General features: G+C 42.2%; 1 protein-coding gene across 3 annotated transcripts in view; it reads left to right on the top strand.

Annotated features, from left to right (window-relative positions):
* Nucleotides 1-758: 758 nt before the first annotated feature.
* Nucleotides 759-25,283, top strand: part of ahrr (aryl-hydrocarbon receptor repressor) — a 246,024-nt gene continuing 221,499 nt past the window's right edge. For 2 of the 3 annotated variants that reach the window (XR_004410989.1, XM_033016766.1), the window contains exon 1: nt 1,295-1,505. Coding sequence is in view for 2 of the 3 variants with exons in the window: in XM_033016766.1 (XP_032872657.1) it covers nt 1,444-1,505 (62 nt within the window). In the remaining variant the exon portion in view is untranslated. Of the gene's footprint in view, nt 1,044-1,294; nt 1,506-25,283 lie in introns of those variants that run through there. The other variant, XM_033016767.1, reaches the window with a different exon arrangement.

The raw sequence follows: 25,283 nt of genomic DNA, 5'->3' as shown, positions 1-25,283 counted from the left end.
CAGTTTAAGGATAAGGGGGAAGTCTTTTAGGACCGAGATGAGAAAAACATTTTTCACACAGGTGAATCTGTGGAATTCTCTGCCACAGAAGGTAGTTGAGGCCAGTTCATTGTCTAAATTTAAGAGGGAGTTAGATGTGGCCCTTGTGGCTAAAGGGATCAGGGGGTATGGAGAGAAGGCAGGTACAGGATACTGAGTTGGATGATCAGCCATGATCATATTGAATGGCGGTGCAGGCTCGAGGGGCCGAATGGCCTACTACTGCACCTATTTTCTACGTTTTTATGTTTCTAAGTCTACTGGGCCATTCAATTGTGGCTGATCTATCTCTCCCTACATTTGCTTCTATCAGGTCTCCCCTCCTCCTCTTATATAGGGGGGGGGGGGGGGGGGGGGTGTTACTTTGGCGAATGCACTACAAGTAGATGGATTGTACAGTATGGTGAGCATTAAGTTTTTTTTGTTACATTTCCAACACTTGCTCCACCATCGGATAAAGCAATTTAAAATGCCGTTGTTGTAAAGATGTGTGGGAAGTTGGCATCGATCCAAACTCGGAGTCATCCAGTAACATTGAATATATTATTTGTTCTAATACCATTTGCAAATCAAGAAAGTCTGAAAAAAAAAAGATAAATCGGGCTGCAGTTGCTGGTTCTCTCAATGTCTGGTGAGTTTAGTTTCAGTGGCGTGTGTGTGTGTGTGTGTGCGCTGATCTCTCTCTCTCTCTCTCTCTCTACACTCACCACTGGCTAGAGTTGTGGATGACATTGCGTGCAAAGCTTCTGATGACATTGAATAGGATCCGGTACCTGAAATATAAGGAAGTGAGGCTCGCATTGTTTGGGCTATTTAGTGCGGCATAAAAACCCATCACTACACATGTAAAATGTGACGATGATTAGCATCAAGATTGAGCAGATGTGTAGATACCCGTGTGTGTTGTTCAGTGTGAACTGGTGAGTGAGTGAGTGGGAATTGCAGACTGACAGCAACACGAATATCGGCCACTCGCAGCTCCGCCAAAACTTGCCTGGGGTCAGGTAAGTCGCTTGCACTCTGGAGATGGTGAATTACAGAGGTTAGGGCAGTGGATTCCATCCAGCAGGTAGTGTCTGGCAGTTCCACGTGTTATTCCAGATGCAATATGACCCCGCAAAAAATGTATTTACGTTTTTATACTCAATCCAATATCTGTTTCTCGAAACGCACCAGAGGCTGGGTTGCTTCCCCGAACAAGCTCAGAGCGGACTCGCGGTATAGACACAGCTTATGAAAGTTTGAAGCCTCTTGACGTGGTGGTTGGTAGTAACCTGTTTGGGAGAGATTCAAGTATAATGGGGTTGTGTCTGCACCGTGGCGGGTACAGGAGGTAGGACGGGCAAAGAGTGGAGTGGACCGTACTAACGTAACACCTGTACCTGTTTGGCAGGGGCCAAAGCCATGATCCCCCTCGGAGAGTGTATGTACGCGGGCAGAAAACGGAGGAAACCGATCCAGAAACAGTGAGTATCGCAAAAGTTGGCCGTGAAACTTTTCTTCTTTTAATGATTAATGCCAGGGACCCGGGTAGCGATCGCTCAAATTCGCCGTTGTTTTGTATTTCACTGTAAAATATCCACTGAAAGATACTAGTAAACCTTGCTGTGAATTGAACCGTCAAACAAGGACGTTGAGCGTTGAAAGATCCGAGACTTTTTAAGTAGTCAGATTTGGGATAATTGACTTACTTGTAAAGAGAGATTACTTTTTACTTGTAAGAAACTTAAAGCGATTTTAACTTGTCAAATTGATCATTATGTGGATACCCGGCATCAATTGTAAGAATTTCTAATATATATTTAGGAATATATCCATCTACCAAACTTTAAATATGTATATGCATATCAAATTCTAAAATATTTTAATGTATGTTCGGCCACTGAATGCGCAGATAGATGTCTATTCCACTATTAATTATACTCTCTGTGGGTATTCGCAATTCATTAATTCATTTATTGATATCCATTCACTGAGCTAATTGCTTGAAAACACAAAAACATGAAGTTTCAGGATAAAATCTTTAAGGTAATTTTTTTTAAGACTAAAAGATTTTAAATATTCATAAGCAGTAAATGAAATGTCAAGGTTTCAGATTATTTGACAAAAACACTCGTAATTCCATTATCATAGGATCTTCATGTCCCTTTATCTTTACAATAATTAGAGTCATGCAATAAGTCAGGAAATCGTGCAATTATATCATAAAACATATCTTCACAAGCATAATTCTTGCAAAGTGGTTCAGAAAAATCTCTTCAATATCTTTTTGACTTCTTGTCTGCTTGCGGACATAGACATTGCATTAATTTCTTAGCTGAAGTTACTGTTTAAATCTTTTTTACTAAACTTTATTTCGGACTCAAGGTCCAGACAAGGGCAACATTACATAAAAATATACATTGCATATAAAAACATCGTAAATACATATAAAATCTTAGTATATCACTTATAAAAGCATCATAAATTATATATTTAAAAAAACACAATACATGAATTAAAATCCAGAATAAAAAAGAATGATCAATGTCCGACAACGAGACAGAGATATCAGTGTCTCCACAACTGGGATTCGTAGCGTGCGGTGCTAAACCTTATGTTTGACAAGGCCACAATAATTACATTTTTAGAGTCATTTTTAGAATCCTGCAAATGAATTTTTTACATACGACTTCTTAGGATAGCTTCTAAAGTACTTGATTTTACGCAAACTTTTTCCAGTTGCAAATCACCACTTACATTCTCAAGATATGGATGTTGAAGGTTTTTAGTTAATTTTTGATTGACCAGCTGTCTGTTTTCTTTCACAATATGAGCAACTTGTCAAACTAGTGCCGGGATCTGGTGATTTGAATTTTAGTCGAAAATAAAAGAAAACCAATAAGACAAATTGACCCAGCTGCAATTCAGATATAAGCTTTGGAAGGAATTGCGGCAGTTCATTTTATTGATCAATGAGTCCCTATTGAACCCAATCCAGAACACAACTGGCTCATTCATGTATTCTGCCCATTTCATTCATACCTTGCCTGATCTCGCTCTCTGCTGAGCACAAGAGCCAAATGCCACGTCAATCACCTCACAGTGGCAAGACAATTAATACCCGCCATCTAGGAGGATCGCCACTGTCACACTGCCAATAACGTCGGCAGAAGTTGGGAATATTTTGAAAGAGACCTGGGGATGTTTTCCCAGAACACCTCTGCAAAGAAGTGGCCACTTTAACATGCAAAAAGTAAGTTTCCTGTGGCATAGATGGGCATGAGCCTGTGCCATGCTCACTCCGATCCACTCCACAGGACAACACCCTGCATCACTACGACAGAAGATTGAGGGGGGATCTGAAAGAAACTTACAAAATTCTTAAGAGGTTGGACAGGCTAGATGCAGGAAGATTGTTCCCGATGTTGGGGAAGTCCAGGACAAGGGGTCACAGTTTAAGGATAAGGGGGAAATCCTTTAGGACCGAGATGAGAAAAACATTTTTCACACAGAGAGTGGTGAATCTCTGGAATTCTCTGCCACAGAAGGTAGTTGAGGCCAGTTAATTGGCTATATTTAAGAGGGAGTTAGATGTGGCCCTTGTGGCTAAAGGGATCAGGGGGTATGGAGAGAAGGCGGGTACAGGATACTGAGTTGGATGATCAACCATGATCATATTGAATGGCGGTGCAGGCTCGAAGGACCGAATGACCTATTCCTGCACCTATTTTCTATGTTTCTATGTTTCTATAGTACCCACTCCTACCAGTACACACATACCTTATACATCAGCTGATCACTAAAGCCCGTACACCCAGCACACTCCTCCTCATTGACAAGTATTGCTACCCATTGATTTTATACATTCATAAGGTTGTGTCGGAACTGTCCATGGTCTCACCCCACTCAACCTCAAGAGAAGAGTCAAGAGTGTTTTATTGTCACATGTTTCAAAACGGAACAATGAAATTCTTACAGCAGCACAACAGATATATAAACATAGTACTCAGTAAACACCATAATAAACAACAACAAAAATGTTCAGTATATATAAAACCTACACCAAACAACATTAGGGCAACCTTTTAAAGCTCCTATTTTCCCCCAACTCTCAATACTCCAACACTACTCACTTGTCCAAATGACTCATTTTAAGTAGACAAAAGTGCTGGAGAAACTCAGCGGGTGCAGCAGCATCTATGGAGCGAAGGAAATAGGCAACGTTTCGGGCCGAAACCCTTCTTCAGACAAATCTCATTTTAAGATTGGGTTCAGAAATGCATTAGCATCTCTTTGCCACCTTAAAAGCATGATATACATATATGCTATTGTTGATGATAGACCTGTTTGCTGTGAGCTGTATGAAACAATTATTTAACACCAAATTTATAGGCTCTATGTTAATAAAGTACATACAATTAATCAAAACGTAGAATCAACCATGGACCATGATGTTAGGCAAGGCTACACACCAATATTGGTCTCACATCCTGTTTTTGCACAAACTTAGGTTACAGTTCCCTGTGGAATAAAGTGATGAGGTGAGTCTGCGTGAAATGAACTCAAGTTTCCATTTTCCAACAAATTTCCACCTTAATTTTTCAAGCCTGGATGTAAATTTAGCAATGGGATTTTCATAGAATCATTTCACCTCAACTAAGTTTAAAACATGGTGAGATGTTTAATGGCTGCCTGACTTCATCTCCTGCTTTCCCCATTATTTTCCTCTGGAGTAGCTGAGGGTGAAATTGCTTTAAGACTCTGTCCACAATTGTCATCATTCTCCTGTCCCACATCTCTGGAGTGGAAAGGTTCCAACATTTTTCATGTGTGCCCTTGAGTAAACAAGGCATTGGGAGAGTGGAAGGAAAGGAGTGTTGAGATCATTTTGAACTACACCAATTGGTTGCCAATAATCCTTTATTCAGCTCAGCCAAATTTCAATCTTCAATGAGTGAGCTATAATCTACAAACCATGTTTTCAGAATATTATGTGTTCCTTGTTTTAGTTGGAGGTTGCAACTCTTGGATTGGGTCTACTGTTTTTCCTTTAGCTCTACAGCCTGTCCCTAAATTCGTGCAAATCCGGATTACTTTACTTTCTGCTTCTCATGAAAACCCTCTTTTTTTTGGATTTGCTATTCAGATTCCTTGACCCCCTTATCAGAACTGCTCAGGGTCTGTGTGTACTCAAGCCCCCTTTATCTTGACATGTTCAAGGTCCACACATTTTCTAGGTCTCCTTTATCTCATCTTCAAAATACTTAAACCGGACTGAATAAGCAGCTTTCAGCAGCACCTCATTCAGCCTCTCTATCTCTCTATATTCTGGGTACATTAAAACAAGACTATTTCATTTAGCAAGCCACTCCAGAGTTCCTATTCTGTTCTGCACTCAGAAGCTTGTCTTAAATATATGATTTGTGTGCTTTTATCAGGTAAACCATTTAATCTAAATCTGTTTAAAATACTGAGAAGATCTACATTTATAAATAGAAATGAATTGAGGGGAGGGGAGGTGGTGAATGTTCAACGTTCAATCTACTCGCTGAGTTCCTCCACAACTTGGTGTTTTGTTTTGTTTTGTTTTCATCAGTCTGAAGAAGGGTCTTGACCTGAAACGTCACCCATTTCTTCTCTCTAGAGATGCTGCCTGTCCCGCTGAGTTACTCCAGCATTTTGTGTCTATCTTTGGTGTCTTGTTCAATGTGTCTGTGTCTGGGTCTAAGTTGTGCAACTTCTAAAGGTGCCTGTTGTAATTTAAAGTATTAATCACATCCATTTTATTTTTTTCAATGATAAAGAGATTGTTAATTGACTTACTGTGCATATTGAATTGTATACAGTTACATTGCCTACTGCACAAATCAAGCAGAGAGATTTACAAAACTGAACTGAAATTTACGAGACTGAATCTTGCGATAAGGGGTTTGATCTGTGATAAACATTGAGGCCTATGCCTGGTGGAGTTTAGAAGAATGAGAGAGATCGCATTGACATGTACAAGTTTATAATCGATTGAGAAGGTAGATGTCAGGCTGAAACGACTAGAGCAAATAGAGCAACAATCTCAACAAATATGTATAACTATTTGGGGTTGACCAGATGAACATTTGTGCATGAAATTGCAAATATTTGAAATAAAAACTACTAAAGAGTAGTTAATGGTCAGTTGAGTGTATTTTGAAGTTTACAGTTGTTATTCCTGATTCAGTTCAGGGGTGTTTTTAAGCTTTAATTGTTTGGAAAAAATGGTAACTTCTGAATATTAAAACAGAATTAAGCAAATGTTCAACTTTTATTTTCGGCAATAAATTGCAAATATATTTGTAAAACCAATGATATAGTACACTGAAAGTCACTTCAGTGGTTCCCTTGCATTGTGTGGCCTGGTCATGTCACTGCTCAGCCCCTTACAAACATGATTGGATATTAGTCTCTGTACCATGTACCATCAACTTTGTAAAATATATTGCCAACACACCATTTTATTTTTGTACAGAAAATCAAAATAACATTTTGTGTAAGCCTAAAGGGCAGCATTTTATATTTGGAAATTATTAGTTATAACAAAATATAACTCAACTAATATTTACATTGAAGACTGAGGTTGGCACAGTGGTTCAGTGGTAGTTAATTTCGTTTGGACTCAATGAGGTTCAAATGACAACAAATAAATGGTATCATTGTATTGTATCATTGTAGAATTGCTGCCTTACAGCGCCAGAGACTCGGGTTCGATTCTGACTACGGGTGCTGTCTGTACGGAGTTTGCACATTCTCCCTGTGACCGCGTGGGTTTTCACTGGGTGCTCCGGTTTCCTCCCACAGTCCAAAGACGTACAAGTTTGTAGGCTAATTGTCTTTGGTAAAAATTGTTTTTTAAAAATGTTCCTAGGGTGTAGGATGGAGTTAGTGTTCGAGCGATCGCTGGTCGGCGCGGAATAGGTGGGCAAAAGGGCCTGTTTCCGTGATTAATCTCTAAAATCTAAAATCTGATCTAAGTCCAAGGGAAAATAATTGGATTAACAACGACTTCACTGAATGGTGCGGTAACACTCAAGGGACTGTATGGCCTACACCTGCTTTTGGTTCCTTTGTCTTTATATTTTCTTCAGTTTATTTTAAAGCAAAATTATGATCTTTCTTTTGGCAACTGATCAATTTGCCAGAAAATGATTTATGATGCCTACATTTTCCAGTTGGGTGTGCCAAGTGTGGAGTTTTTATCACAAGGAAAAAACAACCTTAGATTTACTTAAATGAACTGAAAATCTTCATCTGTGCATGAGTATCGGAAGTTCCATTACAAGAATGGGAGTCACATGCTGGGAGATACACACTTCAGAGTCGGTTGGGTATCCTCAGCAAAATATGATTGCCTTTGTATCATCTGTCTGTTGCACCACCAATATCCAAGTTGTTTGGATACTTTCAATACTTACCCAAAATTGCACAGTGGCCTGTGCTCTCTCCTCTAAGTCAACAGGTCCGGGATTTGGGTACAGTTGCTTAGTGGTTAATTTAGGAATCTGGACTAATGATCCGGAATTCAAGTCTTACTTTAGCAGCTGTATGATTTAAATTTAGTTAATTAAAAAAATCTGGACGTAAAATGGCTCATGTCTGTAACGTTGTTCGTGAAACCACCAGATTATCATTAAAGAACAGACTGGTTCACAAACATTCTTTTCAGATAGAAATCTGTCATTCCTGCCTCTCTTTCTCCGAGCGTGATTCCAGACTCACAGCGATGTGGTTGACCCAATTGCCCGGTGAAATATCCAGTTAGCGAAGGGCAATAAACACCAGCCTTGCTGTCAATCACTAAATCCTGCGAGTGAATAAATGGATTCAAATTCTACCTCAGTAAATTGATCACAAAGTCCTGTCCATGCGATAACTCCCAGCTGAGATTCATCGGAAGAAGTAACCCATTAATGCAGCACTTATGAAGACGATCATCAGCCAATACATTCACCGATTAATTTAGTTACGATTAAAAAACAGGAAATGCTGGAAATCCGCAGCAGGTCAAGAATTATCAGTGGAAAGATATCGAAAAGAAAACACAAGGTGCTCGAGTAATTCAGTAGCTCACACAGCGTCAGCTTGTACTCGCTAGAATTGAGAAGATTGAGGGGGGATCTTATAGAAACTTACAAAATTCTTAAGGGGTTGGACAGGCTAGATGCTGGAAGATTGTTCCCGATGTTGGGGAAGTCCAGGACAAGGGGTCACAGTTTAAGGATAAAGGGGAAATCTTTTAGGATCGAGATGAGAAAAACATTTTTCACACAGAGAGTGGTGAATCTCTGGAACTCTCTGCCACAGAAAGTAGTTGAGGCCAGTTCAATGGCTATATTTAAGAGGGAGTTAGATGTGGCCCTTGTGGCTAAAGGGATCAGGGAGTATGGAGAGAAGGCAGGTACAGGATACTGAATTGGATGATCAGCCATGATCATATTGAATGGCGGTGCAGGCTCGAAGGGCCAAATGGCCTACTCCTGCTCCTATTTTCTATGTTTCTATGTTTCTATGTCTCTGCAGGACATGGATAGGTGACGTTTTAGATTGGGACTATTCTTCAGTCTGATTGCACTGGGGGGACAATTTGTGTCTTGAAGTGCAATACCATGTTCCATCTCATACCAATTCTCTAATAACTTTCCAACCACAGAGGTTAGGCTTACTGGCCTGTGGTTCCGAGGCTTTACCTGCAGCCCATCCTGAATAACAACTTTAGCCTCCCCCCAGCCATCCGGCACATCATCTGTGTCTAATGATGATTCATATATCTCAGCCAGAATTTCTTCTCCATAGTGTCCTTGGATATATCTGATCAGGCCCAGGAGAATTATCTACCTTCAATGACAGACACAAAAAAGCTGGGTTTCAGTCTGAAGAAGGGTTCTGATCCGAAATGTCACCTATCCATGTTCTCTGGGGATGCTGCCTGACCTGCTGAGTTACTTCAGCATTTTGTGTCGAAGTGCATTGCCTTGTTGTAATGTTGGAGGCTGAGTAAAGATCAAGTGAGACTGTGTCTGTTCATGCAGTTAGAAACATAGAAACATAGAAAACAAGTGCAGGAGTAGGCCATTCGGCCCTTCGAGCCTGCACCGCCATTCAATATGATCATGGCTGATCATCCAACTCAGTATCCTGTACCTGCCTTCTCTCCATACCCCCTGATCCCTTTAGCCACAAGGGCCACATCTAACTCCCTCTTAAATATAGCCAATGAACTGGCCTCAACTACATTCTGTGGCAGAGAGTTCCAGAGATTCACCACTCTCTGTGCGAAAAGTTGGTTGGAAAAGATGCTGTGCTAGTCCATCAAAGATGATGGGGAATATTCCTTCTGGTATCCTCAATATTATTTACCTCTCAGGCATCACCAACAACCAGATGATCTGGCCATGATCTCATTATTCTTTGTGGATCCTTGCTCTGTGTGTAAATTTTCTTTTTTATTTCCTCTATTTGGATAGTGCCTATACTTCAATAATACTGCAATGGTAGTGAAGTGCTTTGATAATCCTGAGTTTCACAGAGCTCTTAATGTGTCCAGTCTTTCTTTTATAATTTATGTGTCAGAGCCAATCTTGCCTCGTAATTAACTGGCTAATAAAATTGCTCAAATGAAAGTCACGCTTTCCCCAATTTCATCAGCTGGTCTTTGATTTTGAAGAGCGTTGCTTTCATCAGCAGCACCTTGGCTTATGTACAATGTTTCCAGCACGGAGTCATAAACACTGCAGAAGCAACACTAGTTACAAGGCAGTAATAAACTTACCTTTAGTTCTTTGTACTTTAATTTATTAAATTTTCAATATAAAGTTGTTGAAAGGAAGACCTTCCATTATTGCGCATCTCTGCTTGCCCTTCAGTAGATGCTGGTTGGTTGCTTTCCTGACCTGCTACAGTCATTTAGTTGAAAACACTTCCATAATGCTGTTGAACAGTGTTCCAGGATTTAGTATCTGATCTGGTATTTTGTTGGTTCACATGCTTGATCAATGGTGTTTTATCATTAATGTTTTATTATTATTAATGTTTATCTGAGTCATTCGTAACTGTCACTGTATGTCATGTTGTTACTTGTGGGCGGAGCACCAAGGCAAATTCCTTGTATGTAAATACTTGGCCAATAAACTTACTTACTTACTTACTTATACCCAGTGGTATATTCCCAAATCAGGATAGTATGAAGATGGTGGTGTTCCCATGCACTTGCTGCCCTTGACCTGGGCACTTAAGCCATGCTCAAGTTGTCTCTAGATCTTGCTGCTTGCAGTCATGGAGGGCTTTATTTGCTAAGAAGTTGAGAATGAAATTTAACATGGTGCATTCATAGGTGAATATTCCTACTTATGATATTAGAAGATTGAGGGGGAATCTTATAGAAACTTACAAAATTCTTAAGGGCCACATTCTTAAGGGGTTGGACAGGCTAGATGCAGGAAGATTGTTCCCGATGTTGGGGAAGTCCAGAACTAGGGGTCACAGTTTAAGGATAAGAGGGAAGTCTTTTAGGACCAAGATGAGAAAATCATTTTTCACACAGAGAGTGGTGAATCTGTGGAATTCTCTGCCACAGAAGGTGGTTGAGGCCAGTTCATTGGCTATATTTAAGAGGGAGTTAGATGTGGCCCTTGTGGCTAAAGGGATCAGAGGGTATGGAGAGAAGGCAGGTACAGGATACTGAGTTGGATGATCAGCCATGATCATATTGAATGGCGGTGCAGGCTCGAAGGGCGAATGGCCTACTCCTGCACCTATTGTCTATGTTTCTATGTTTCTATGTTGATAGAGGAAAAGTCAGTGATGAAACAGTTGAGGATAATTGGGCCAGCGGGTCCTGTGTTGTTCAACACTGTTTTGCTTTTCCACTAAATTCATAATAAGATTCGGAGACAATTTAAAGGACCCTCCATTGTGTGACTTTGAATGGGATATAATGAGGCCACATTGCTAACATTTTCCCATTTCAATTTCAAACTTGAAAAATCGTTTCAGATTAATTAGTCATAGAGGCCATACAGCACGGAAACAGACCCTAGGCCCAACTTGCCCAATCTGAGCTAGTCCCATTTGCTTGCATTTGACTCCTATCATAGTTTAATTTTGTTTAGTTTATTGTCACGGTCTCTCTAAACCGTTGCTAACCGTTGTACTCGCTAGAATTTAGAAGATTGAGGGGGGATCTTATAGAAACGTACAAAATTCTTAAGGGATTGGACAGGCTAAATGCAGGAAGATTGTTCCCGATGTTGCGGAAGTCCAGAAAAAGGGGTCACAGTTTAAGGATAAGGGGGAAGTCTTTTAGGACCGAGATGAGAAAAACATTTTTCACAAAGAGAGTGGTGAATCTGTGGAATTCTCTGCCACAGAAGGTAGTTGAGGCCAGTTCATTGGCTATATTTAAGAGGGAGTTAGATGTGGCTAAAGGGATCATGGGGTATGGAGAGAAAGCAGGTACAGGATACTGAGTTGGATGATCAGCCATGATCATATTGAATGGCGGTGCAGGCTCGAAGGGCTGAATGGCCTACTCCTGCACCTATTTTCTATGTTTCTATGTTTCTATGTTAACCACATACCTGTCCAAGTGTCTTTTAAATGCAGTATTCTAGTCTTCCTTTTCCCTTCCAGCATTGATTGTTTAGACAGTGAGAAAGCGTTTTATTAAGCGCCTTATCACAACTTTCAAGATGCCCTCAATGCGTGCCCACGGCACAGTCTCATATCACTGGGGAAATTGACTGTTTCATGGGGAATTGGCTGCTTATATGATTATTCCACTAGGGAAGTTGGCAGGATAAAATCCAGATTCAACTCTCCGAGTTTTGCTCAGTATTCATAATGTGTGAAGTGATTTGAGCTCCAGACCTCAAGGAGCCTCCAGTCCTAAGCACAGTCACAATTTTCATTACTTTTCGTGAACAGACTAAGGATTGCATTTACTAGGCTAGTATTCCCTTGCATTTTAAATATTGAGGTTGATCTAATTAATGCATTTTAAAATCACTCCAGGCATTGGGAGGGTAGAAATGTTTATGAGCAGCCCTGTTGCTCCAATATGAAGCATGTGGAAATTGGTCACTTTTGGTGGGGAATGCAAATGTGGTGATTTCCAGGTCAAATTGCAGCACATCACAAGTTCAACAAGACCCTGTGTCTTGCCTGTCGTACATGTGCAAGTAATGGGCTCTTCGGGCTTATGCTGGGAAATTATGTCAAAATTATGTCGCCAGACACTCTCCGAGCAACCACATTTTAATAACAAAAATCCATCTTCTGGAGGAACTCAGCGGGTTGAGCAGTGGCTGTGGGCGGAAAGGAATGATCTATGTTTCGGGTCCAAATCTTACATCAGGGTTTTCAACCCATGGCACGCATCGAAGGCATTTAATAAAATGCTATCTCCCAACCATCACTTTTTAAATAGTTGATGCTAAAAAGGAAAAGTAGTTCTAGAATAAATCTGAAACAGTTTTTAAGTTTCAAGTTGAGGTGGGAATCTTGTGGTACTTTGCAGAAATTGAGAAGGATTCATTTCACTGCACATCTCATATGTGTATGTGACGAATAAACTTGACTTGACTTGACTTGGATGTCCAATCCAAGAAAAGACTTTGCCTTCCATCACAGTGAGGAGGAGATTCACTGTGATGGATGTTTGTGTAAATTGAATTGTGTGTGTGTCTTGTAGGAATTGTCTCTGTTTGTATGGCTGTGGAAACTGAGTTTCGTTTGAGCCTCACTGAGGTTCAAATGACATGTAATAAATATTCAATATTCAATCAATTCAATGAATGTAGTCACCTGGGATAGACAGCGAGGATTAGGGGAACTCTATCCTTGTTCAGGAGGAGAGGTGTTGAGATCTGAATAGATGAGATATGATCAAGTGCTCTGTCCACTATGGTAGAGTGGAACGACTGCTTCAGAAAGATCAAAGACTTTACAGAAGCACCCGCGTGGAAAGTCTCATTATCAAAGCTAACAAGGCACAGGCGGGCCAATTGGAAGATTGGAATAGTCCTTACATGAGGCTGGTTGGGAGGAAGTAGAATCATGGCAGCTGAGGGGCTTTGTGGGTTTGGAATCCATTTTTGTTGTTGTTCCATCTCCTGGGATGATGATGGAGATATCCAGAAAGAAAAAAGGAAGGGTCTCATTGATCATCTGAAGGTGAGCGCAGGGTGAAAATTGGCAGCTAAAATAATGACATTTTTGATTTCTATATGAGTGCAGAAAGCAGAAATAAAGAAACCATTTGTAAACCAAAAAAAGATTTCAGGCTGTTGATCCAGTAAGGAATAAAATAAAAACTGTTCCATGCAAGTTCAAGTTCAACTTTATTTGTCACATGCAGCATAAGGTGCAATGAAATGTGATTTATCATGCAGCGTTACAATTAAAAAAGGATACAATACACAACATAATTCAACACAGACATACACCACAGCATTCTTCACTGTGGTGGAAGGCAATACAGTTCGGACAGTCCTCCTCCTCCTCCTACCTTGTTCACCCGTGGTCGGGGACCTGACCCTCCATAGTCACTGCTACGGATGACCCGATGTTCAAGTCCTCTGGTCAGGATGGTCGGAACGCCAACGTAGGACAGGTCGGCCACACCCAGGAGCTCCCAATCTGCCACCTCCTTACTGGAGACCGCGGCTTCCAGATGTTGTTGGCCGCAGGCCGGCCATCGGAGCTCTTCTCCGGCGTCCCCCGGCGAGGCATCGCCCGCTCCACGATGGTAAAGTAAAGTCCGCTCCACGCCAGCCGCCAGGAGCGCCACAGACCGAGGCTCCAAGATGTTGTAGGTCTCAGGCCAGAGTGGTCGGAGTGCTTCTCCGATGACCCCCGGCAAGGGGATCCGCGATGACCACGATGCTTCCTGCAAAAAGGTGCCTATCTTTCCATAGCCGCATCTATGACCTTGAACTATGAGCATCACAATGCTTAATGTCTTACAGCAATTCTTCATGCAACTCGAGGAGATGCAACAAGTGTCTTTTCACCTTTTTCCTTTACACTATCTAGGTGCCAAAACAGTTTTTTCCAGATGAAGCAGCCATTCACTTGCAGTTCTTCCAATCTATTGTACTGTATTCAGTGACCACAATGTAGTCTCCTCTTGTTTGGTGAAACCAAATTCAAATTGGGTGAGCTCTTTGAAGATAATCTTCATTCAGTTCAATAAATCAGCTCTGCCATTCAATAAGAGGCAGAATGTTAACCATATAACCATATAACAATTACAGCACGGAAAACAGGCCATCTCGGCCCTTCAAGTCCGTGCCGAACACTTATTTTCCCCTAGTCCCATCTACCTGCACTCAGACCATAACCCCCCATTCCTTTCCCTATCCAATTTATTTTTAAATGATAAAATCTAACCTGCCTTCACCACTTCCACTGGAAGCTCATTCCACACAGCTTCCACTCTCTGAGTAAAGAAGTTCCCCCTCATTTTTACCCTAAACTTCTGTCCCTTAATTCTCATGTCATGTCCTCTTGTTTGAATCTTCCCTACTCTCAATGGAAAAAGCTTACCCACGTCAACTCTGTCTATCCCTCTCATCATTTTAAAGACCTCTATCAAGTCCCCCCTTAACCTTCTGCGCTCCAAAGAATAAAGACCTAACTTGTTCAACCTTTCTCTGTAACTTAGTTGCTGAAACCCAGGCAACATTCTAGTAAATCTGTGAAACATTGATGATTCCTTTGCCTTCTCATACGCTGACTGACCCGCTGAGTTCTTCTAGCAGTTTGCTTTTTTACTCCAGATTCCAGCATCTGCAGTTTATTGTGTCTCCATAGATAAAGGTTCAGAATGTGGAGGGGGAGGCGGAGGCATTTTTCCAATTAAATGTGGGTTTTAACTGTTTAGTTTTCCTGATTTGTAAAACTGACTTTTCCATCTGAGTTAACTTATGAAGACAAGCCCCTTCTGGGCTAAATATTTGTAAAATTGCAATGTACTCATCCCTATTATGGTGACCACAAACCCAACTGTTTTGATCTTGTAAGATGTCCATCTGTGTGTTATTTTCTCCTTGCCCATTACCATGTAGTGCTTTTAAAACAAACCATTCTCAGTAAAGAATATTGAGTCCAGAGGTTCCAAGTGCACAATACTGTTCGAATGAATAAAATTTCACAACATTGCCTGCAGTTTTGAGAATTTTTAATTCGAGGCTGAGTAATCGTTTAAGACAATGGTGGTCAAAGAGTGGTTGTGGAGGGTTCGTTTTTCTGCTTGGAGACCTGTGACCAGTGAAGTGCCACAGAGGCCACAGTTGTGTCCATTGCTGTTTGATATCTTCACTTATGACTTGGATGACAATGTAGTTAACCTTGTGAGTAAATTTGACACCAAAATCGGTGGTATAGTGGACAGTGAGGAAAGATATCTATATTTACAGCAGGATCTCGATCGTTTGGGAAGGTGGGCCAAGGAATGGCAAATGGAATTAAATTCTGACAAGTGTCGTGTGTTGCCATTTTGTTTGTCAAACCAGGGCAGCTACACAGTAATGGTAAAGCCAACCGAGAGATTCACTGGGCTTGGAGGCTCAAGTTATTGGGAGAGGTTAGATAGGCTGAGGCATTTTTCATTGGAGCATAGAAGGCTGAGAGGTGACCTTAATGAGGTGTACAAGACCATGAGGACATGGTTGGAGTGAATGCTCAGTCTATTGCTCAGAGTAGAGAATTCTAAAACCACAAGGCAAACGCTTAAGGTGAGGGGGGAGAGATTTAAAAGGAACCTCAGATGCAACGTTTTCATTCTTGAGGGTATCAATATTTGGAATGAACTGCCAGAAGAAGCCATAGAAGTGGATCCAATTATGATTTTTAAGATATATTTGGACAGAAAACATTTAGAGGGCCATGGGTCAAATGCAGGCAAATGGGATTAGCACAGCTTGCTACCTTGGCCAGCATGTACTAGGTGGGCCGATTAGTTAGAAAGGTGAACCAAGAAATGGCAATTGAAATGTAACCAGGTTTGAGGCACAGGTTTGATCCTGACCTCGGGTTCTGTTTGAATGGAGTTTGCACATTTTCCCTGTGACCACGTGAGTTTGCTCCGGGTGCTCCGGTTTCCTTCCACATCCCGAAGATGTGCGTGTTTGTGGGTTAATTGTGCACTGTAAAATGTCTCCTAGTGTGTAGGGAATGGATGAGAAAGTGGGATAACATCGAATAAATGCGAACAGCTGATCGACAATTGGTGTGAGCTAGGTGGGTTTCCATGCTGTATCTAACTAACTAACCAAGGACCAGTTCATTTGGCTGAACTGGTCAATGCCAGTGTTTTATGCTCCACATGTTTCTCCAAAAGTACTTTTACATATAGCTATCACAATATCTTTTGACTACATTCTTTTCCGTAAATTGCTTCCCTTTAAATGCATCTGTGCTATTCATCTCAATCACACCATGAGGTAACAAGTTCCACATTCTAACTGTGTAGGAAGGAACTTCAGATGCTGGTTTAAACTGAAGATAGACACAAAATACTGGAGTAACTCAGCGGGACAGGCAGCGTCTCTGGAGAGAAGGAATGGATGACATTTCGGGTCGAGACCCTTCTTCAGACTGAAAGTCACAGGAAAGGGAAATGGGAGATACAGACAATGATGTAGAGAGATATACAGTAGTACAATGAATGAAAGATATGCATAAAAGTAACGGATAAAGGAAACATAAAGGACATTGTTAGCTGTTTGCTGGGTGTAAACGAGAAGCTGGTGCGATTAGGGTGGGGGAGGGATGGAGAGAGAGGGAATGCAGGGGTTACTTGAAGTTAGCAGAATCAATATTCATTGATTTGGTCTGAAGAAGGTTCTCGACCAGAAACGTCACCCATTCCTTCTCTCCAGTGATGCTGCCTGTCCTGCTGAGTTACCAAAGCATTTTGTGCCTATCTTCAATATTCATACCACTGGGCTGTAAGCTGCCCAAGCAAAATATGAGATGCCGTTCCTCCAATTTGCGTTTAGACTCACTCTGACAATGGAGGAAACCTAGAACAAAAAGGTCAGTGTGGGAATGGAAGGGAAATTAAAGTGTTTAGCAACCAGGAGATCACGTAGGTCTGAAGAAGGGTTTCGGCCCGAAACGTCGCCTATTTCCTTCGCTCCATAGATGCTGCTGCACCCGCTGAGTTCCTCCAGCAATTTTGTGTACCTTCACGTAGGTCTAGGCGGACTGCGCAAAGATGTTCAGCGAAATGATCGCTCGGTGTACGTTTGGTCTTGTCAATGTATAAGAGTCCACAACTTGAACAATGAATACAGTAGATGGTGTTGGAGATGGTGTGTGAATATATGCCTAACCTGAAAGGACTGTCGGGGTCCATGGACAGAGTCGAGGGAGGAGGTATAGGGATAGGTGTTGGATCTCCTGCGGTTGCAGGGGAAGGTACCTGGGGAGGGGGTGGTTTGGGTGGGATGAGTTTCATCATTCTGCTAAACCTCCTCTTCACCTTTTCCAAAACCTCTATATCCTTCCTGTATTGGGGTGACCAGAACTGCACGCAATACTCCAGATATGGCATAACCAAAGTTAACCACTACAAGGCTGCTTCATGATTTCCTGACTCTTACAGTCAGTGCCTCAGCATTGGAAGGTATGGTCCTTCTGCAAGTTACTGGGTGATATGAATGCAAACATACCAAATGTCTACTTCCCTGCTCTTCCATGTAGTCCATGTCGTCTCTTTTGAATCGTTCTTTCCCAATGTGCTTTCAATTTAAAATAATGGGAACTTTTTCTTACCTACTAACCTAACATTAATAGATTTTTGTTGTATATGGATATTGAGAGTTAGTGAACTAGTATGGGTTGATAAGACTCCGAGATAGATCAACTTCTATGTTTCTATGTTTCTAACTGGAACTTAACTGAATAGGGGTTCATGATCAAGAGTTAAGTGCCCTTTTTCTGTAATCTATTTATCCGTTACTATTTATATCTTATTAAAGCACAAACCTTAAAATAATTTACTTTCTGATCCTTTCTACCATCTCATTTAATGTGTAAAAATCTGAATTTTAACTGGCCAAAAAAACTCTGAAATAGGTCATTGGATTCATTTCTAATTCATTAAATATTGACATATGGTTAACATTTACATATAGTGTTAGGAAGAATATGTCAAGTGTTGGATTGCTCTAAAATGTACTGCTATTCTTTTGTGGTTTGCAATTCTTATTTCTTTGAAACTTAACATTTTTTTCACTCCCTTCCGCCATTTCTGTATTTTTTTCATTTGTCCTCTAGCTAGCTTTAATTTTCAATGTATTATTCTCGTGTTCTTCTTTGTCACTTTATCAGCTCTGCATTGGCAATCAATGCTCTATTGGACTTGCAAGCTTATGCCCGTCCCACTTAGGAAACCTGAACGGAAACCTCTGGTGACTTTGCGCCCCACCCAAGGTTTCCGTGCGGTTCCCGGAGGTTGCAGGTGGTTGCCGGAGGTTGCAGGTATTGGAAGCAGGTAGGGAGACTGACAATAACCTCTGGGAACCTTGGGTGGGGCGCAAAGTCTCCAGAGGTTTCGGTTCAGGTTTCCTAAGTGGGACAGGGGCATTAGTCAAAAGAAAGAACTCGAATTTATAAATTGTCTTTCACAGTTTTAAGATGTTCTGAAGTGCTTTAGAGATAATCAAGTAATTTCCAAGGGTTTTCATGCTTGAACTCTAAGATGCATAACCTACCAATTTGTGCACGTTGGTATTCCTAATGGTGACGTGCTTTATCAATAGCAACATGAAATAACAGGAAATTGAGTCTGAAGAAGGGAGTCAACCCGAAACGTCACCTATTCCTTTGCTCCAGTGATGCTGCCTGAGTTATTCCAGCATTTTGTGTCCATCTGGTAGAGTTGCTGCCTTGCAGTGCCAGAGACCCCAGTTCTCCATTTTCCATCCAATCTCCAAAGACGTACAGGTCTGAAGTTTAATTGGCTTGGTATAATTGTAAAATTGTCCTTAGTGTGTGACTAGGATAGTGCTATTCTTCTGTCGTGTGTCTTTTAGACCTGCAGCTCGGTTGAGGCGAGCCAGGCCAACGTGTCATCGTCCAGGTCAATCAGACCTCGTTCACCATTGGGTGGCCGGTGTTTGGGGCAACTGGTGACTATGTGCTCCACTGTCTGTGTTGGGTCCCCACACTCGCAGGAGGGGCTGTCCACGAAGCCCCACCTCTTCATCGCTACTCCATAGCGTTCGACGCCCGTCCTCAAGCGGTTGAGGGTTGTCCACTGCTTTTGGGGCAGGTCCTGGCCAGGGACGTCTATGGGGTCATCGATGTAATGGTGTAGCCTAGATGGCTCCGCTGACTTCCACTGGTCTCTCCATCTTGTCTTGACCCAGGCGGCCTTGGAAGCATCAGCCGGTGTTGTGCAGAGCAGCTCTTGGGCTTGCGTGGCAAAGGGGCGCCGTGACTTGAGGCGCACTCGTCGTGGTGTCTCTGTGACGATCTGATGGAGGAGGTGGGATTCACTGGTCTGTGCCTTTCGAGAGGGCCAGCGTGGCTGCTTCTCATCTGATGTTGGCTGGGGCAATGCCAGCGAGGACGGGCAGTTGGTTTACTGGGGTGGCTCGTAGGCATCCGGAGACAGTCCGCAGGGCGCAGGATAGTGTTAATGTGTGGGATTGCTGGTCGGCAGGTGGTCTGAAGGGCCTATTTCTGTGCTGTATCGCTAAACTAAAAAAACAAGACTAAAAATACAATACATTCTAGAATGGTTGGAGAATTCAGGGCCATTTTGATCTGGCACAGAGGAGGAGTTGAGGCCAGATAGAAAGGCCATGATCATGTTGAATTGTGTGATAGGCTTGATGGTCCAGGTAACCTACTCCTGCTCATATGTTTTGTAGTCTTGTGTATGAGGTGTGCATGCTGTAGTCCACATGGGTGGCTACACAGACCATATGTGTGGACATAGCAGGGGTGTAAATACTGTTAGATATTGCTGAACATGACCAGTCTCCTCCGTGTGTTAGCACAGCGGTTGCACAAGGACCCGAGAGGAATATCACCCAGTAACTTGCAGAAAGACCATGCTTCCCCTTGTATTTTACATATGGGATCAGAAATGGGTTTGGGCTGCATGGTTTTTAGGTGGCTGAGCCAGCTGAGCTGTTGGGCTGGGAGGACCAGAGGGATGTTGTGTAGTCATGGTGAAGGTCACCTTCTAGAGCTTTGTGGTAGAGGCAAGTTTAAGTTGTTTAGTTCATTGCCACGTGTACCGAGGTACAGTGAAAAGCTTTTGTTGCGTGCTATCCCGTCAGCAGATAGAGAATACGTGATTACAATCAAGTCATCCATAGTGTACATGATAAACGGAATAAAGATAAGGTCCAGCAAGGTCCGATCAAAGGTAGTCCGAGGGTCTCCAAAGAGGTAGATAGTAGTTCAGGACTGATCTCTAGTTGTAGTAGGATGGTTCAGTTGCCTGATAACAGCTGGGAAGAAACTGTCCCTGAATCTGAAAGTGTGTGTTTTCACACTTCTGTACCTTTTGCCCGATGAGAGAGGGGAGAAGAGTTAGCAGGGATGGGGTATTTTAATCAGTGGGGAGTGGGGTGGATGGGATTAACAGATCTATAGCTGGGAGGGTTGTCGCTGTCAGATGTGGGGTAGGCAGATTGAACATATTACTTAAAGAGGGTTTCTATGAGATGGCTTTTCTGCTCTGGACTCTGTAGCCTAGTATCAGCTCACTGCCAGTAGCTGAGACTTCACCAGCATTGTGAAGGCAAGCATCACAGGCCAGGCCTACATGAAAGAAAGGCCTACACATCTACAGGACAGGCCTACATGAAGGAAAATCCTATAAACAGCACCCAGTCTACTTTGCATGCCTGAAGATAGTATTGCCCACGTCCAATGGGCAAAGTAGCTGAGAGGAAAATCATAGGCTTTGTGCAACGTTAGTAAGTCCCCATATTCTGCTATTTTTATTTTGATTAAATCTGAATTACATTCTGCAATCACATTTCCAGACAAATCTTTTTTAGTGATGTTGGTTGAGATATATATGTAAACCTTGGTCATTGGGGATGTTTCACATACGCCTACAGCACCCAACACTTTAGAATTAATAGCTGCAGTATAAGTTTAGATGCTAAACTGCATTTCATTGTACCTGTACTCGTATTTCTGCAATGACAATAAAGTTGAATCAAATCAAATCAATCAGTAGAGTTGCTGCCTTACAGCACCAGAGACCCAGGTACGATCCTGATTATGGATGCTGTCTGTACAGCTTTTACATTTTTCCCATAACCTACGTGGGTTTTCTCTGGGTGCTCTGGTTTTCTCCCACACTCCAAAGGTTTGTAGGTTAATTGGCTTGGTATAACAGTAAGTTGTTATTTAGTGTTTGTGTGCGGGGATTGCTGGTCAGAACGGATTCGGTGTGCCGAAGGGCCTATTTCCACGCTGTATCACTCAACTAAACTAAACTAAAACTACAGAATTTTAGCAGGAATACACACTCATGTTTCTGTAGTGAGGCTCACACACTGGACCTTTATTGCAATAGGGCTGTGCTACCACTGTGTTTGGACCAACACCTCAATACAAGACACACACCTTTTCCCCCTCATTACCTACACTATGGGTGAGCAGACTATTACAGTGTTGATCAGGAAGTTGCTTAATGTCTTTTGGAAAACATTTGAAAAATTCCTTTGAGCTACATGGGATGAGAATCAAAGAAGCGCTTAAAAATCTGATCACATACACCAAGAGGAACACAATAATCTGTCCAAGGGTTTGCCACTCTTCTGCGTGGCAGGACTGCAAAGATAATTTTTATGCTGAGTTAAGTTGACCCACCAGAGTGAGCTATTGCTTGCTTGTTCTTTTCTTTTTATAACAGTGCATGCTCAAAAAATGTGATAAGCACAACAGTCTAATTTTCTCGTTTATGCCTTTGTCATCTTCTTTCAAACAATACCCAACAAAGGATGATCCTTGGGTGCACATTCAGGAGAGCTGGTTGCTGGCCTCCAATCTTCTGCAAACCAACCTCCAGAGGAGCCATGGAGCTGTGCAGCTAGCCCTTAAATAAATGTTGTAAAAGTGACTGCACTTCAAAAGTACTTCCAGGATTGTGGCATCCTTTTGTCAGCTCCTGCAGCTGTGAAGGCTGCTAAGTTAATGCAAGTTCTTTCTTTTCTTTTCAAATGTCTTCTTCCACGCCACTATGGTAAGCCAACTTCCTCTACCATCTATTTCAAGCTCAGCTATTTGACTTGATGCAAATTGTCTAGCTCAGAGCACATAGTGACTTGGGTCCATTGTGAAGTACTCCTGATGTAGCAGGTTGATTCTACAGTAAGTGTCTACTTTGGTGTCCCACTACTTTGATGCTGTATATAAGGAAAATCCGTAATTCTATCAAACGGCAACCTATTTTTAGTCGAGGCCAGTTTTGAATTTGTTGAAATAATCGCATGAACATAGAAGAAGCCTCGACTACGCGGAAACCACTTTCGACCATTAGGGAGAGTGACCAAAACCTCCGGGAACCTCACAGAAACCTTGGGTGGGGCGCAAGGTCACCAGAGATTTTCGTTCAGGTTTCCTAAGTGGGACAGGGGCTTGACTCTCTCTTAAATCCATCCAGTGACTTGGCCTCCACTGCCCTCTGTGGCAAGCAATTCCACAAATTCAAAACTCTCTGGGTGAAAAGTTTTTTCTCACCTCAGTCTTAAATGGCTTCCCCATTAGTCTAAGACTGTGGCCCCTGGTTCTAGACTCACCCAACATTGGGAACATATTTCCTGCATCTAGCTTGTCCAGTCCTTTTATAATTTTATATGTTTCTATAAGATACCCCCTCATCCTTCTAAACTCCAGTGAAAACAAGCCTAGTCTTTTCAATCTATCCTCATATGACAGTCCCACCATCCCAGGGATCAATCTCGTGAACCTATGCTGCACTGCCTCAATCACAAGGATGTCCTTCCTCAAATTAGGAGACCAAAACTGTACACAATACTCCAGATGTTGTCTCACCAGAGCCCTATACAACTGCAGAAGAACCTCTTTACTCCTATACTGAAATCCTCTTGTTATGAAGGCCAACATTCCATTAGCTTTCTTCACTGCCTGCTGTACCTGCACGCCAACTTTCAGTGACCGGTGCACAAGGACACCTAGGTCTCGCTGTACCTCCCCCTTACCTAACATAACATAACCCCATTGAGATAATAATCTGGCCCCTTGTTTTTACCACCAAAGTGGATAACCTCACATTTATCTATATTATACTGCATCTGCCACACATCTGCCCACTCACTCAACCTGTCCAGGTCACCCTGCAACCTCCTTACATCCTCTTCACAGTTCACACTGCCATCCAGCTTTGTGTCATCTGCAAACTTGCCAGTGTTGCTCCTAATTCCCTCTTCCAAATCGTTAATATATATGGTAAACAGTTGCGGCCCCAACACCGAGCCTTGCGGCACTCCACTCGCCACTGCCTGCCATTCTGAAAAGGACCCGTTCACTCCTACTCTTTGCTTCCTGTCTGCCAACCAATTTTCTATCCATGTCAACACCCTACCCCCAATACCATGTGCTCTAATTTTAGTCACCAATCTCCCGTGCGGGACCTTATCAAAGGCTTACTGAAAGTCTAGATACACTACATCGATTGGCACCCCTTCATCCATTTTACTTGTCACATCCTCAGAAAATTCCAGAAGATTAGTCAAGCATGATCTTCCTTTCATAAATCCATGTTGACTTGGACTAATCCTTTTACTGCTATCCAAATGCCCCATTATTATCTCTTTAATAATTGACTCCAGCATCTTTCCCACCACCGAAGTCAGGCTAACTGGTCTGTAATTCCCCGTTTTCTCTCTCACTCCTTTCTTGAAAAGTGGGATAACATTAGCTATCCTCCAATCCACAGGAACTGATTCTGAATCTAGTGAACATTGGAAAATGATCACCAATGCTTCCACTATTTCTAGAGCCACCTCCCTGAGGACCCTGGGATGCAGACCATTAGGTTCAGAGGATTTATCATCCTTCAGTCCCATTAGCCTGCCCAATACTATTTCTCGCCTAATGAAAATCTCTTTCAGTTCCTCTACCCCCTTAGATCCTCTGTCCTCCAGTACATCTGGGAGATTGTTTGTGTCTTCCTTAGTGGACAGATCCAAAGTAAATGTTCAACTTGTTGCCCATAATAATTTCACCCGTGTCTGCCTTCAAGGGACCCACATTTGACTTTGTTACTCTTTATCCCTCAACATATCTAAAGAAGCTTTTACTGTACTTCTTTATATTCCTGGCCAGCTTCCCTTCGTACTTCATCTTTTCAGCCCGTATTGCCCATTTTGTTTCCTTCTGTTGTCCTATGAAAGTTTCCCAATCCTCTGGCTTCCGGCTGCTCTTTGCTGTGTTATACATCTTTTATTTTAGTTTTATTCTATCCCTAACTTCTCTTGTCAGCCACGGTTGCCTCCTACTCCCCTTAGAATCTTTCTTCCTTTTTGGAATGAAATGATCCTGCGTCTTCCGGATTATGCCCAGAAATTCCTGCCATTGCTGTTCCACCGTCATTCCTGCTAGGATCCCTTTCCAGTCTACCTTGGCCAGCTCCTCTCTCATGCCTTCATAGTCCCTTTTGTTCAATTGCATCACTGACACTTCCGATTTAACCTTCTCCTTCTCAAATTGCAGATTAAAACTAATCATATTATGATCACTACCTCCAAGCGGTTCCTTTACCTCGAGTTCTCTTATCAAATCTGGTTCATTGGACAACACTAAATCCAGAATTGCCTTTTCTCTGGTCGGCTTCATTACAAGCTGCTCTAAGAATCCATCTCGGAGGCATTCTACAAACTCTCTTTCTTGGGGTCCTGAACCAACCTGATTTTCACAGTCTACCTGCATATTGAAATCCCCCATCACCACAGTGGCATTACCTTTGTTACATGCCAGTTTTAACTCCTGCTGCAACTTACACCCTACATCCGGGCTACTATTTGGGGGTCTGTAGATAACACCAATTAGTGTCTTCTTGCCTTTACAATTCCTCAACTTAATCCACAGTGACTCTACCTCGTCAGTCCCTATGTCTTCTCTCGGAAGGGACTGAATTCCATCCCTCACCAGCAGAGCTACAAAAGTTGCAAAAATGTAAGTTTTATTTAAAGGTTTCCAGAAACTTAAAAGTAGACACTGCCCCTGTCCCA

This window comes from Amblyraja radiata, chromosome 2 (assembly GCF_010909765.2).
Source record: "Amblyraja radiata isolate CabotCenter1 chromosome 2, sAmbRad1.1.pri, whole genome shotgun sequence".
NCBI lineage: Eukaryota > Metazoa > Chordata > Chondrichthyes > Rajiformes > Rajidae > Amblyraja > Amblyraja radiata.
This window is presented reverse-complemented; position numbering and strand designations above follow the sequence as displayed.